This window comes from Mchenga conophoros, linkage group LG2, assembly GCF_057382185.1.
Source record: "Mchenga conophoros isolate Kocher_MC1m ecotype Shallow Benthic linkage group LG2, M_conophoros_male_GT1.1, whole genome shotgun sequence".
Classification (NCBI taxonomy): domain Eukaryota; kingdom Metazoa; phylum Chordata; class Actinopteri; order Cichliformes; family Cichlidae; genus Mchenga; species Mchenga conophoros.
Genome location: NC_140527.1, coordinates 33,840,257 through 33,855,530, shown reverse-complemented (window position 1 = coordinate 33,855,530; position 15,274 = coordinate 33,840,257). Strand labels below are relative to the sequence as shown.

Below are 15,274 nucleotides of genomic sequence, written 5' to 3'. Positions count from 1 at the left end.
TCATCTACTAAGCACACAATGCGCCAACTGCACACTGATGGTATGAATACAAAACACATCTGGCTTTTGCTTTCTCTGTGCACAAGGTAGGCTATGTCAGTTTGAGCTCATACTTCTGTCATGGATCCATAAGCATAGAGGGATCCAAACTTCAAGTACTGGTGTTTATTCAAACACATCAAAACAAACACAAGTGTTTATTTCCAAGTATAAGATTATTTGCAATCGCCATAATGACTATATGGGTTACTTGGTCTGCAGTGAACATGCTTCCTCTGCCCCCAGCATCTGGTCATCTAGCAATTCTGTAAAGTAACAATTTCAGTATTTTTACATCAATGGTATTGGTGTGTTTCTCATTGGCATATGGCAGTGCTACAAATCTTTGTGCGAAGTGACTGTACTAACCGATTCTCATTTCAAGATGTCCTTATGGTACTTGCTACAGTGTAGCGGCTCGAGTTAGGCTGGACCCGTTGGCCAGCTACCCTCAGGGTCATTCCACAGTTGATTACATGGTCCACTATTGTAGCTCTGATGTCATCAGTGATTCTATTTCTTACTCTTCCTACCCTTCCTCTCACCCCTCCTCATCTTCCTCTCCTCCCTCCTCGTCTTCCTCTTGCGCCTCCTTGTCCTTGTCGTCCTCTTCATCCTACTTCTTCACCTCCACGTCCTCTTCCTCGGCCTCCTCTACTTCTCACTCTTTCTGCTCCCTCCATTGTACTCCGCACACACAGCTTACCTGTATTATAGTGCTTAGGCTGATTGCAAAGTGAACTAATTATCTAAAAAAGTTTTCACATGTGAAAGTGTGCCAGACAGTTGGCAAATTAGTGTTAATGATAGCCATACATGTGTATACTTTTGCTAGGAGTGTGTTGGAAATTTGGTAATTGAGTGTTGTGCAGTGAATTGTGCCTACAGTTTTGCAAAGTGTGTGTTACAAAATTGCAAACTGAGTGCAAAGCAGTTTTTGTGCTTTTAGTTTTGCAAACTCAGTGAGTGGTTTTGCTATAAGTCTGAATAGTTTTAGAGATTGTGCTACAGGAATCACAGTTAGGGTTTAAGCATTCAGAAAAAACTGTAAATCCCACTATTGGACCCATGAGTAGCTTAAAAACAGAGATGCAGTGAGCAATAACTGGTTTCAATATTTTAATGCAAACATAACAAATCCTGTTTAGAAAACAGCAACCGAGTGTGTACAGCATCTTAAATAGCTAATTAAAAAAGAACAACAAAAGCAGCAGAACAATGAAAAGCAACAGTTAAAAAAATTAATGGATGAACTGAGACAAAAAAACCCTCATATTTTCTAACTGACATCATGACCAACATGCTCATGTTTCTTAAAGATTATACTGCACAAGTATTCAAAATGATGTGACAACCGTTTGCCATATGTACAAGACAGTTTCACAAGTACGAGTAGTCAGACTTGGTGACTTGACCCTGACGGTTAGCTACAAGAATTTAAGTTACAACTTTTATTCCTCTTAACTCTCTTTATAAAAACGATTTGCAAACTAGTACTTAGCATTTCTCCTGTCTCTTTTTCCCAGCCTCTTGCTTAACAAGAACTCTTGGCACTCGCAGCTTGTAATCAGTGCAGGGCAATTTTTTTATACACCTGAACTGTAATTTTGTAAATTGAAAGACACTGAGGTAAAGTAATTCGATACATGTCTTTTATTTTTACACTGCAAACTGATTACCACACGGAACACAAATATTACCAGGTTTTATAATCTTCATTATTATACACGTAATCCACATGCAGCACCAGGAATATGAAAAACATGGGAATGACATTACTCTCCAAATCAACAGAAAGAGAATTATTAACGTATGCATATTGTATACTGAAGTAACAAATAGTTTAATTGATCCAAACACAACTGTGTAAGTATGTGTAACACAACGAATAATAATTGACTTCTGCTGGACTGCTGATCATAGCTTCAGGGAGTTGACCTCTATGATCTGCTGCAGGATGTTGTCTACATCATTGGTGTCCAGGCTGATGCCGGCCAGGTCCAGCTGGGGCAGGAGTGCCGTGAGAAGCACTACCACGTTGTGGCGGATGTCATGCAGATTCTCTTGCACAGACCTGAGCGTACAACAGATTTGTCACTACAGCAAGAAACCCAAACAGCTCACATTTCACTTCTTGTTCCAAGAAAATTTTTTTTGGGAGAACTGAGCTTTTGTATCGTGTATGAATAGGTGTAAAAGGCTACAAGTGAGATGTTTACGAGGTGTTCCTTTATCATTTTGTTAAAACCTGTTAAAACCTATCAAGTTGATGTGAAATAAATCACAGTCTTGACTGATACTCGATCGATTTATCTACACGTACTTTGTGCAGATGAAGATAAATATAAATTAAGCATTAGGCATTCAAATTAGAACAATATCAATATATAGCTTGGGATCCCTGTCTACACAGCTGCATGTGGATGTCTGTATAACGCACTCACCTGTTGTCTTCACGGGCCTCAGTGTCATTGAGTCTTGTTCTCGTCTGGCTGTCAGTCTTTTCCTTCCTGGCTCTGCTCAGTTCAGGCTGGTTGTTGGACTCACTCACAGCTTTTAACCCGTGAAGTTCTGCAGCCTGAATCAGGCCAGAGGATGAAGTAGAGCACTGATAGACAGCAGGAGATAATCAAAGTTTTCATTTAGATTTCATTTAAATCAGATTTAACAGGTTTAAAATAAATCACATTACACTGCAGTATTTATCATTCTTCTTAATAATTCACTATTTTGTGCTTGATTTGTTCGTATGATTACAAAACACTCAACTACTTATTAAGATGATCAAACCTTATACTTGGGATTACCTTAGATTAATATATTTTAGTAGCTAAATTCAGCTCTGCAAGTCAAATCAAATTTCACTTTTTTTTAATTTAAAGCTCCAATCACAAAGAAGTCACTTCAAGGTGCTTAATATTGTAAGGTAAAAAGACCCTACAACATCAGAAAAAATGACGTCATCATACGATGCTCTATGAGCAAGGGCTTGGCGACAGTGCCAAGGGCAAAACTCCCCTTTAACAGGAAGAAAGCTCCTGCAGAATCAGGCTCAGGAAGCTATCCGCTGTGACCGGATGGTAGTGAGAGGAAAGAAAAGGGAGACGAGAGAGAGAGACGGGACAAAAGGAAACTATGGAAGAGAGAGAGCCAGAGTTTAATAACTGCTAATGATTAAATAAAGCAGTGGGGTGTGAAAAGATATCACCTAGAAACTCTATATTGTTGAAAATATATGCTTTAAATCAATGTATACAGGCCACTTTAACCAGAAAGAATTATTATTACATGTCCTTCAAGTGTTTAATAACTACTAAAGTAAATATCAAAAGAGGCTCATTACAAGAAGGAATGATGAGAATCAAAAGAAAATCATGATAGGATAAATGTGACTACATTAAACTTTAGTCTAACCAACATTTAAATAAACTAAAAAGGCAAAAATGGTTCTAAATGGTTTCTGACCTCAGCCATGTCCGTCTGACAGCCGACCTCTTTGCGTCCCGATGGTTTCTCCAGCGTCTGCGTTGGACTTTTTTCGTCGCAGTCATCATTTGTCATCGTTCCTTGAGTTGTCTTTGTGATTTCCAGACCTAGAAGGCTGCGGAGCTTCTCAGCCTCTTTCTCCAACCCAACCAGCCTCTGCATTTTAGCCTCCCGGTTAAGCCCTTCCGTGGGCAGCACCCTGCTCTGCTGCCCTTCTGTTCGGCTCAGCGGGGGCACTTTCACAGTCTGTGTGGAGGGGAGTGAGTGCTGCCACGTGTTGCCGGTGTGGGTTTGCGGTGGGTTTGTGTCTGAGTTCTCTACCCGGCTGCTGGCGTCCTTTTTGTTTTTTTCTGGGGATAATGTCTTGACTATATCACTTTGTTTCCCAGAATGCAACTCCTTATCCGTAACTGCTGAATCGGACTGGTGAAGCTTCCAAAGGTACCGCTTCTTTTTAACAACGCACAATATTGAATCTGACATCCTTTTGGGGTTACAAAAAAGGAGGGTTAATCGGTTAATACAAGGTATTAAACACTGATATATCTATCTACACACACACACATACACACACACACACATATATATATATATATATATATATATATAAATTAACTACTACACTATATCCAACCATTATCTAAAGCACAAGTTTGCATCAATACACTTGGATTAGACTGGAATTAGATTCTCTTTTTTATTTTATTCAATCTTTCCCCACCTTAAAGTTTCTAAGTGCTCCTCCTCTTCTGTCTCCATGTCTGCGTTTTCCGTTTTGTCGCTCTCTTCATCCTGAAGCCTCTTGTCACTTATCTCATTTTCCTTGGGCGACGCTCCTTTTGCAATTTCATTCTTCTTTTTAGTGACCGTGTCTCTTCCAGCGGCCTCCTCCTGCGTTTGCGTGTCCGACTGTGACTCCGCATCGTCATTCGCGAAAGTGTCATTTAGATCTGTGAGTTCATCTGCGTTTTCCACTTTGGTGGGCTTAGATGAACTCCGTAAGACTATTTGATGTTTAGACACTTGTTCCTCTACCTCAGACACCTGCAATGAAAACAGCAGAACGCACCTGTGAGATACAGTACGGGACCTTTACTGTTGGTGAGAAAAACACAACAAAGATAAGAAAAAAACAAATTTACATACCTCTAATGATTTTCGCTTTGTGCCTCTGGAGTACTCTCTGCAAGATAAAAACACGGATAATCACGTTATGCTCTGGTTTATCGTCAGTAAATATAATTGTCTCTGCTGGAGCTAACTAACTAACTGAACCTATGAAGGCTATTCGGGGATTGCGCACACAAGTTATTCTGCTTAGTAAATCTGAGCCCTAATCAGACATGATGAATCAAGTTGTCTGTAAGACTTCGCTGTTATTTGTTGATTTAAGGATTGTTTTTGTGTGACTCCTGCGGGCACTGGATTTTCTGAATACGATGCCGTGCAACGGTGATTAAAACTAAACGTAAAACAATATCTTGGGCAGCTTTGTGTGCATAGTGGTGGTTTTAAATAGGCTTTGGGCTGGAAACCATCAGTATCTGGTAACGCTGGGGTATACCCTCGACTGGTTGTCAGTCTGCAGGGCTAACGCAGAGACCCGAACAACCATTCACACCTACAGCCAATTTAGAATCAACTTAGCAAAGAATATCTTTGGACTGTGGGAGGAAGTTTGAGTAACCGTGCACCGAAAAAAAACCATGTTAACTTTCCAGAGTAATGCTATAAGTAAATGCCACACAAATACCCAGGGCTGTAAAACAATCAGAGTTTCTTGGTGTAAGTTCAACAGAATATTTCTCAGTTATTTAGTTATAAAACAAAAATTATGCTGCAACAAGCAAGTCATCGGGAAAGTGTTTACTAAATTCATTAAGGAACTAAGCAGTAGGGTTGTTTTTGTCACAGACCATCAGGTTTCTTTTTGTTACATAAGTAGTCGCCCCTGTCATCCATTAGGAAGATTTCAGGTTCAAGTCACATCCATCTTTTACATACAGTCTATGGGCAGACCACAGTCACTTTAGTCTGTGCATCACTCACTAACTGCTGTCAGTGAGCGGTTTATAACCTTGTGGTTTATCTTAGTACATTTGTATTTAACAGATTTCTGTCAAAAGTTGCCAAATTTAAGCAAATTAGATGTGACCCTTTCTGCTGACTTCTGCTTAAGTGTCTAAATAACAGACCTAAAGCGTTTTGTGTACTGATGAGCAACATAGAACCATATTTTAAAGAGCTAATTGATTCTTATCAGTTAGAGGATACCATAAGTAAACTTTTCTCAGACACGCTTAGAGTCACATGGACAACCGCCGGAAATAAGTGCATGAAACCACAAAACGGCATGTGAACCCACAAGAGCAAGCAGGCATGCAGAAAGAGCTGCAGTGCGATATATCCGTCCATGTACGAATTTTCACATACAGTCAAAGTTTCAGAGGGGTAAAGAAATGGGAATTTACAGTTTCTTGTGGCTTTTCTGATAGCTCGGTGTTAACAGCTCCTCGTGTTCTTCTGTTTCCTCTGGTGACGAGCAGCTTCTGTAAAGACAAAGAGACTTGTGCTTACTTTCAATTCAGTCAGCAGTGGCTTTGGCGAAAATTGAAAATGACGTTTTGCATCATACAAGCCATTAGAAATATCTGTCTTTTTTAAGAAAAGCAGTGAAATAAAAAGTAAACAAGGGAGAAAATGAATGCAAAGGACACGCAGGGCTCAGAAAGGGCTCGTGCTCGATCAATTAACGCTAAAATATGACCATGCAGAGTTAAACGATTAAAGACAGACTAAAAAAAAGGAAATGGTGACTACTGATGCTGAAGAGGCTAAAATATCTTGACCTCTAGTAGACAGAATAGCTCAAGAGAAAAAATATAGGTCTGCCTGCCTGCTAAAATTCAGTGTCTCCACTCTGTGCTCTGACTTCATTAAGATAATACTAAAATTTGAAGTCTTAATTTTAGCAAGATTAGAACATGCTTGTTAAGTTACCTGGTAGCTGATTAGCTTCACTTGATAAAATGACGAGTATATCAGAGGAAGAGCTGAGGTTCAGCTATCAATTTTGTCTCTGGAATGGTGTTCACAGGTGGCATTGTGATGTGAAGTGAGAGCAGGTGGAAGCGAGCCTGGAATGGTGGAGGTATGCTCTGAGGGAGGGGGAATGAAAGCCAGCAGAAGCGACAAAATGTGTGTGAATGAGAGGGAGACAAGTGGAAAGGCGAACACACACAAGCGAGGGGAAGAAGAGAGTGCAGCCAGGGTGGAGTGACTGAAAACAAATGCCAGAGGTGATTCGAGACAGAAGAATAGCATCTAGAGCGAGCATTGTAAATGATCAGAATGGGCCAAATTAGAAATGAATATATCAGCTCAAGATGAGCAGCTTGGAGAGACAAAGTTAGTCTACGTCCACATTAGCCTGGATAAATTTCAAAACAGCGTTTTCCGCGTCCACACTATCGTTTTCAGAGAGTTGTGTGTCCACATTGAAATGACCGAAAACGGCCGCATGTGCATGCGTGAAATGCGAGACGATTGGCCTGCCTCATTTCTGTCTGCCGTTTATTTACTTTCCGGCTTTACCGAGTTTTTTAAATAGACTAATAATGAGGTGGAGTTGTTGCTGCGAGTAACACAAAAGTACAAAGTTGCAAAAGCGAGTGAGAATTAAAGAATTTGAAGTAAAGCTATCTGGAACATGTACAGACTGATATTAATCTTTAATAGGGCTGTCAAAATTGAGAGCAAACAAACATATATATATATATATATATATATATATATATATATATATATATATATATATATATATATATATATATATATATATATATATATATATATGTGTTAGCGTGACAGAGGAGGATGTTAGGAGTTAGGGTTATGTGGAAGCTGATGCTGCTGTGGCGGCCCAGCAATGGAGCAGCCGAAAGAAGAATAGACTGATAAATGCTGCCTGACACAAATAATTAGGTTTTCCAGCAGTGTAATGTTGCTCCTGAAAACAGTGTTGTTGAACATGATTCAGCTTTTGCATTCATTATGTAATTGTGCTTCTTACTCAAGTCAGTGGTGCAGTTAAAATCACGAGAAATAATATGAAATACCCACCTGTAACGTGAATTTGGGTTCTGGCTGCAGGTCCAGCTCTCAGGAGCAATTCTGTAAAAGCCGTCAGGGATGCTTCGCCACTTGAGACACTCTTCACACTGTAACCACATGGGACCCCTGTAAATACAACAGCTGTCAGTAAGATAAAGTTGGCAATAAAGATATACTTAACTATTTTTATCTCAGTAAGTCTAGACTTGTGCACACAACAGATCTCTTCAAGATCTATCTATCTATCTATCTATCTATCTATCTATCTATCTATCTATCTATCTATCTATCTATCTATCTATCTATCTATCTATCTATCTATCTATCTATCTATCTATCTATCTATCTATCTATCTATCTATCTATCTATCTATCTATCTATCTATAAACTTTTGGCTTAACGGATCATATAGATGATATTTTTATGTTCCTTGTCTCTGTAATTTTACCCCAGAGCCTGAGTCTCACTCCTCTGGTTTAATATAGATATGATATTATGACTTTGATAAATAGCCAAGTTCTAACATGCACTGGCCTGCGGCTGAACTGAACTTTGGAATGAGGATATGTTATTAACACTCCACATTTTGGTCATGAAAAAACCTGAAAACTGTGGGAAACCCTTCCGAGTTGAACAGCACGTTTCCTCAAAACAGTGTGCGGCGATGTGGAACAGAGGGGCTTTGAAGTACACTGATCTTATTTGATGGGTGAGTGAGGAGTGTTAGATTATCAGCAGTGACATGTTTGTAAACCACCTGTATAGAAAAGCAGTGCACTAATAATATTGGGCGCCACTGAACGCAGTGTAAGGGTTTATTGAGGTTTTTTTTTATTATTTCCTCCTTTGATAGTACTATTTACCATGTGTCTAGCTTTTTGGCATCCGTTACTTTTTTATTCCTCTAGCTGTCTGCTCCACCCTACTTATTTATACTTGTCACCCAACCTTTATTTACCTTTCCTACCTTTCTGAGTTCTACATTTAGACTTTCTGTTTGAACTGCACTTAATACTCGGCACGTATTTAGAGCCAGATGAACTGGATGAGTGTTCACTGTTTGCACTACAGCTATATCAGGTCTGGGTCTATACTCGTTATACCAGTGATGGACTGGCTTTTCTAGTCTTACTGACTCCAAGTGCTCTAGACTACAAGTCAAAACACACCATACAGTACGTTATTCCATACACTTCAAGCCTTCACGTCTCACGTCCATGGCCTGTTTCAAGTCACCAGTTAGCCTAACATGCTATCTTTGGTTTGTCGGAGGAAGTAGCCAGAGGGCACTCACACGAGCACATGAGGAACATGAAAACTCCACACAGGGTTCAAACCAGGAACTTTCTTGTCGTTGGGCGACAGGGTTAACCACTACAACACCACGCAGTTTTGTTTTTTAGAACTAGAAATAAAATTTAAAGCTGAATTTTAAAAAAAGGCTTATGCTGTATGTTAGAAATGGCCCAAGGGCACAGCCAGCCTATTGCATAATGACCACTTCAATTGATCTCTGTACAGCTGCAGCAGCCTTTGTGTGAGAACAGCAACAATGAATACCACCTGATGATACAAAGCAATGACGGACATGCAAGGGAACACTGAGGCCTCACCCCTCATAATGGCAACATCACTGAGTATAAAACACCTTAGTTAGCCAACAGACTCCACATTAATAGGCCTATAAAACTTTGTAATGACAACTTTAGAAATTATTATTAGTCTACAATAATGTCAGCTTGTAACAGTGTTATAAACAAGCATTTTTTCCTATATATTTATAGCTTGGTAAAATGACAAATAACCATAGCTTAATTATCAGCTTTCATACTGTAAACCTGTATTCAGAGCCTCAACATATAATGTTTATGCAATGTATTATTTGTTTATAATTTGTAATATGAAAGCATCACACATAACTTACAATAAAGTATTAACATTCTAATAATGCAGCAAATTTAACAGCAACTATTTCCACTGTCTGACCTCACTGTTTTTCAAAATCTGGCCCTGACTTCATCTGTGTAAAAAAAACAAAACAGTTAACACTTACTCATCGACATCCTCCTGGACCTCCTTCTCATTTTTGTCTAGAGCCTGAAACTCTCGCTCTCTGGCCTTCTTCTCTGTCACCTCCTTCCAGTAGTCGTTGAGTTTTAGGCCCAAAGCTCCGAGGGTCAGTCTTGGGAGTAAAAAGAGGAAACAACTGTAAATGTGTTTAAAATAAGACAATGACAGAAAAAGAAATTAACTGAAGATTACATGATCAAATTACCGCCTTCGCTCTTAACTTTGTACATACAGGATGAAACTATTTATTCCAACTCAACAGCTCATATTCACAAACAAAACAATCAAACAAAAAAAGCAACTATCAGATTTATTACTGTTTGTTACCTGTACTCTTTGGTGTACTCAAAGTCTTGCTTGTTATGAGCAGGTTTCAGAAAATTGCACTCAATGACGCCGATGACGCCAATGCCCGCTCTTAGGCCCGAAGTCTGAAGGAAATTTAAGAGTGACATTTATTAAGCAGAGGCAGGTACCCAGGGTAGCCTCACAGTATTTGTAACACACAACATTATTTTACTTTACCTTTAGCTGGCAGCCCACTTTCTCATACGCCTTAATGAGACGATTCTTGTGGTACATCATAATCCCATAGTGATCCTTGTTTTTTGGGTTAAGTCCAAAGGTCACCTTCACTTTGTCTTTCTGACAAAAACCAGTTAAGAAAACTGACAAAGTTTAGAATAATGATGCAATTTTCATATAATTAAAGGGATGTTACTAATGTAATTGTTTTAACAGAAAAACATGGAAAAAATGTAACATTGTTCATGCAATTATTATTAATGACCTTATTATTAATTATAGTAGAGTATAATTCAGAATTTTCATAACTCTTATCCTACCCCTGAGGTCTGGTTTGTTGCATGCATTCATATATTAGATAGGCAAACAGATAAAGTTCAGATTAAAAATTCGGTTTTGTGGGCGCTGAACCGATCCCTGGCACGATAACACAAAACCCCAGTTTCAAAATCTCAGTTCTCTAGAAGACATGAAAAGATTAAAAAAAAAAATAATAACTAGATATGAGACCGCATGAACTGGCACTGTGAAGCTTGTTTGGATTTTCCCTTCATGAACATCTGTTAAGCACCAAAAGTGTGTGTGTGTGTGTTTTTTTAAACTTTTTTACCAGACCCCAGTAAAGTAACACAGATGCTTCATCTCCAACAGTCACACGAATCCCACTTCCTGTTTACACTTGAATTTGGCTGTTACACACACACATAGCGTAAGGATACACTGAAGTGGGGTTTGTAGACGTCATGCTCAATGTGTATCAGCCTCTTCGCTACCAGTTTGGCCTGAATCTTCTTCCCCCTCAGTATGATCTGTGTTTTCGGCTTCAGATACAGGATACTGAGGTAGGCCTGTGATAAACATGCAAGCAAATAAAACGGACAAGGTGGAAAAAAAAGAAAGAAAATAAGCGAGGCTTAAAACTGAAAACTCTAAATATGAAATACTCTTTTGTCGGTTGAAATCCACTCGTGAACGCACATTTTTCACATTTTATTTTTTAATCTTGAAACATGAAAAAAAGATGATTTACAAACAAAAAGTAAATTCTTAGAATTTGCGAATTATCATTTAAAACCTGCAAAAAAAACATTTTTTTAATGAAACTGGGGCAGTGTTACTACAAAACCACAAGGTTGACAGTTTGTCTACAGTAGTGTGGAGGTACTCAGTGTCTGCCAAAAAGTGGAAGACACTCTTACACCCAGCCCCCAACACACACAGCACTTGTATGGCTAAACCCACACGTAAACCACAACCACTACACCCTGAATTTTTCTCTAACCCTGATCACAACCTTTAACACTAAAATCCTCCTGAACAGGTCCCCAAGCCCTGACAAATATTAATATTATGGACCACAGAGGCTCTAACATAATAACAGATGGTAAAGTGTTTTTTTACTCACTCACCCTGAGACTGTAATGCATGTCTGGGATGTTCTGCTCAGTTCTCAAGGACCCGCTATTCTTCAGCCCCTTCTTCAACTCTTCGATCTGAATCTCAGGCAAACGAATGTCATTCGGATCGGTCTCAAAGTCGAGCTCCATCTTACCGTCTTTAGCTCTTCGGGATAGCACGAAAGAAAGCAGCTGTTAGAACATGTAATTGTGTTTCACTGCACACGCTGTAATGGCTGTCTAGAAAGCTCCGCAGATGGCTTTGCAAGACATTTCATTAATTGGGAACGATTTGCAACACAAAGTCACTGTATGGCTTTACCTCCTGTGTCTAATTACTAGGATTTGAATCACAGGGCAATACTTGAAATGCTGGATGGTTATACTCATTGTGGTGATCATCTCTCTCTCCAGCATGAAGAGGAAGTGAAATAGGAGGTATGAGAAACCTGACCTGGTTCTTTTTACCACTTTACAAGAACCTGACTTCAGTCGACCATTTCTCTCTAAGAAATTTAGTTGAAGAAGGAAAAGAGAAAATTCAAAACTTCAATTTAGGAGGTTCTCTGTTCTCCATTTGAATGTGGGTCACTTTGCATAGATTTGCCTAGAACCATGCTTATACAAATACTACATATGTGTTTTTGTACCCACTTGCCTCCCTCTGATACTGACTGTGCTTGCACACTCCTCAGTGTCATGTGGTATTTTCAACCAATGGTCACAACACGCCAACTTGGAAACTCTAACCGAGATGTTTTGACTTGACTGACACTAAAGAAACAGTGTAATAAGGTCTGCGCTAATCTGCTTTGTTGTACAGAGTTCGACAAAATGACTGACATCATGACAGTTATCTAACAAGATTACAGATTTCACACATTTGGCTTCGTCAAACTGCTAGTGGTGGAAGGGAGATGTTTGTCGTGTGGAACACTCTTATCTTATCATGTTTCAACTTTAATGTAACACGAACATGTGATTCTGACCTGCGGATGTTCCAGATTAATATCTTGGTGCCTTTTTTGGAGGGAATTGAGTCAAAATGTGAATGTATCTGCTCCAGGGATTTGACGATCGAGTGGTCGAGGACGGCCGTCAGACTGGCCTGTGAATCCTCGGTCACAACTAATAACTGTAACACCGAATTAAGGTCAGAACATAAGGGAGCATGTATGGTAATAAACACATATACATAATATATTTGTTTCCTGTTATCTGCCTTAAACTTGGCCTGCCTATTTTAATTCATGTCACCCCTTGCCCACCGCCCCCACCCACACACCCTGTGCCATTCAAATGATCTCATCAGTTCTCACACTAAAAAAATCAGGAAGTCATACTGATGTAGAACGTCTACGCATCAGCAAATTCACAAAGTAAACCTAATATTGTATCCTAATATTTCCCAGTCCCTTTGTGAAGGATATTGGTTTGCTGGTTGAAAGGGACAATGGGGACGATGACAGCCTGGGCTTTAATGCTTTCCAGGTAGGTCTGCGACAGCATCCCCACAGTCTGACAGCCGCCGTTCTTGGTGAAGATGAGCGCGTCACGCCCCAAGCGCATGGAGCCCGACTTAAAGCCGTTCCCGTAAACCCCGATGGCCTGCTGACTGGCCCTACCCGAGCCCTTCTCTGTAAAACCAAAGCTGGACACAAAAGCGAGCAAGTGTTAATTATCGAACACTGAGAAGCAAGCTGAGAAGACAAAACTAGCCTAATGTGTGAATGTGACACAAAGCGGCACATGTGAGGCCACAGTTGGAAACTGCGCGTGTGTGTCTGTGGGTTAAATGCAGAAAAGAGGAACACAATCGGTATGCAGCACTACTGTGTCTTTCTATGTTTCTTTTTTTCCTTGTGTGTGAACTTCACACGTGTCTCACCTGAGCATCTTGTGCAGTTTGTTGGGGGTCATGCCGCTGCCATTATCGATGAAAGACAGACAGAGGTGATCCGTTTCATGAACTACATCTATCCAGAACTGTTTAGCGGACACACCGGGGTCTGAGGCATTGTCTAGAAGACGACAGGCAGAAAATTGGAAATAAGAAAAACAAGAGAAGCACATGGGATGGCTAGTTTCTTTAATGCCTTCCTTATATTTCTTTACAACGTGAACTTCCTGCAGGCATAGTCAAAGTGATACTGCACATTATAGATGAGGAGACTCATGCTGCAGGAACAAATCATTAGATCTACAACTCCACTGCTGATCTCTGGATGCTACTGCTATGTGCTGTAATCTATACTTCAATGTGGGGCACAGCCACTAATTGCGTCACACCATGATCAACAAACATCGAACATACGGAGTTTGGGACTTTCTGCAGGGTTATTGCGAATCACTGCGAGCTTATTCCAAGAAGCACGTGGCTCCCTTTGTTGTTTCTAAAGTTTAGCCTGTACTTTCACGTGGGACAGTGGTGCGAATGCATTTCTACAGCGCACTCCCTTCGCTGTTCCGGTTTTTAAAAAAGCCTCAGCAGCCAACAGACGGTCAGCACGTCTGAACCAATGAGAGCGCACAGAGTGGAGGAATGGCAATGTTGACAGCCCAGACACGAACCATTTATGTCACATAAAGGCGTAAATAAGCTACTGCTGCATATTTACCAATAAGTTTTATATGTATTTTGTCAAAAATAATCCAAACTGATTCTGTTAATGCTCACGAGAAGTAAGAGTACCGACACTGCAGAAAACCTCACTGCAGTTGAGCAGTTACTAATATCTCAGCACTATGATTTCAAACTGCAGAGCGTTAAAGGAACGAGCTCCTCTATCCTTACTTTACGAAGGGATTATTACCACAACACAGCGTCTGCAGCTGCCAGCACACGTCTTTAGGCGTGTGAGCGCAAACTCGTGAAAGAGGAAGTCCGTTCGGTCCATTTTTGCACCAACACAAATGTCTGCTCAACACGCCAACTTTGTGCGCGACAGCGGAAGAGCGGTGCGAAAGAAACCACGAAAAGCTGCAGCAACAGGTGCAGGGGACTGTGCAGCGTTTCTGTATTATGCCTGAAATTTCTTATTGCCTACCTATTAATTCTGCCACAGCGCTGAAAGGCCAGGTATGACTTGTGGAGTTGCTGTTCAGGAAGGAAGGACTCATCTGGAAATGAAAAAAAGAATTTAAAAAAACAAGTTAAACTTTCACTTGCTCTTTTTTGTGAGCCGCTGTAGCGAACGTTTTCTAAAGTGTCGAAACAAATGCGAATCCTCTACAGCAAATATCTGAAATACTTACAGAACTCAGGCGAATCCCATGCTCACTTAACCTCGCCATGTTTTTCGTCTGAATATTTTGCTTCTCGTCGTGTGAGCTCTCCGTGCGCAGGTACGTAGCCATACAGAGCAGTGGGCGCGTCCTCGGGGCCTGTGTCAAAGGAAGTCAGCCGAAGTCGCGCTTCGAGCAGTCTGAAAGAGACACAGCTGAGGTATTTCTTTCTGCAGATCTTATGTTAATATGACGTTTTACCAAGTTCTTGCATTTATTACCAAGTTGATTTATTGTTACTTTGTTATAACGCGTGTTTGAAATGGGCTGGTTTTTTTTCATTCAAAAATTATAATAATTCAGTTGCAGAATCAGCTAAATGCTTACAGTAAATGGCCGTTGTGTTAGGCACACCGCC

General features: G+C 40.2%; 1 protein-coding gene across 1 annotated transcript; it reads right to left on the bottom strand.

The window, feature by feature from the left end:
* Window positions 1–1,143: 1,143 nt before the first annotated feature.
* Window positions 1,144–15,014, bottom strand: LOC146582406 (MORC family CW-type zinc finger protein 3). The gene is made up of 17 exons (XM_085296453.1): window positions 14,887–15,014; window positions 14,679–14,751; window positions 13,520–13,652; window positions 13,062–13,282; window positions 12,621–12,768; window positions 11,644–11,797; window positions 10,954–11,082; window positions 10,235–10,354; window positions 10,037–10,140; window positions 9,693–9,821; window positions 7,648–7,764; window positions 5,997–6,074; window positions 4,672–4,708; window positions 4,247–4,569; window positions 3,505–4,009; window positions 2,484–2,647; window positions 1,144–2,113 (listed from the first exon to the last, which is right to left on the bottom strand). The coding sequence occupies exons 1-17, from the start codon at window positions 14,986–14,988 to the stop codon at window positions 1,957–1,959; spliced, it is 2,694 nt and encodes an 897-aa protein (XP_085152579.1). The 5' UTR covers window positions 14,989–15,014; the 3' UTR covers window positions 1,144–1,956.
* Between the last annotated feature and the right edge of the window lie 260 nt (window positions 15,015–15,274).

Excerpts from the sequence above, each read along its gene's own strand:
- LOC146582406 (XM_085296453.1), bottom strand. The coding sequence starts at position 14,988 with ATGGCTACGTACCTGCGCACGGAGAGCTCACACGACGAGAAGCAAAAT. Across the intron at positions 7,765-9,692 it reads GTCCAGGAGGATGTCGATGA|GGGTCCCATGTGGTTACAGT; the intron begins GTAAGTGTTAAC and ends TTGTATTTACAG. Across the intron at positions 4,010-4,246 it reads GAGCACTTAGAAACTTTAAG|GATGTCAGATTCAATATTGT; the intron begins GTGGGGAAAGAT and ends TAACCCCAAAAG.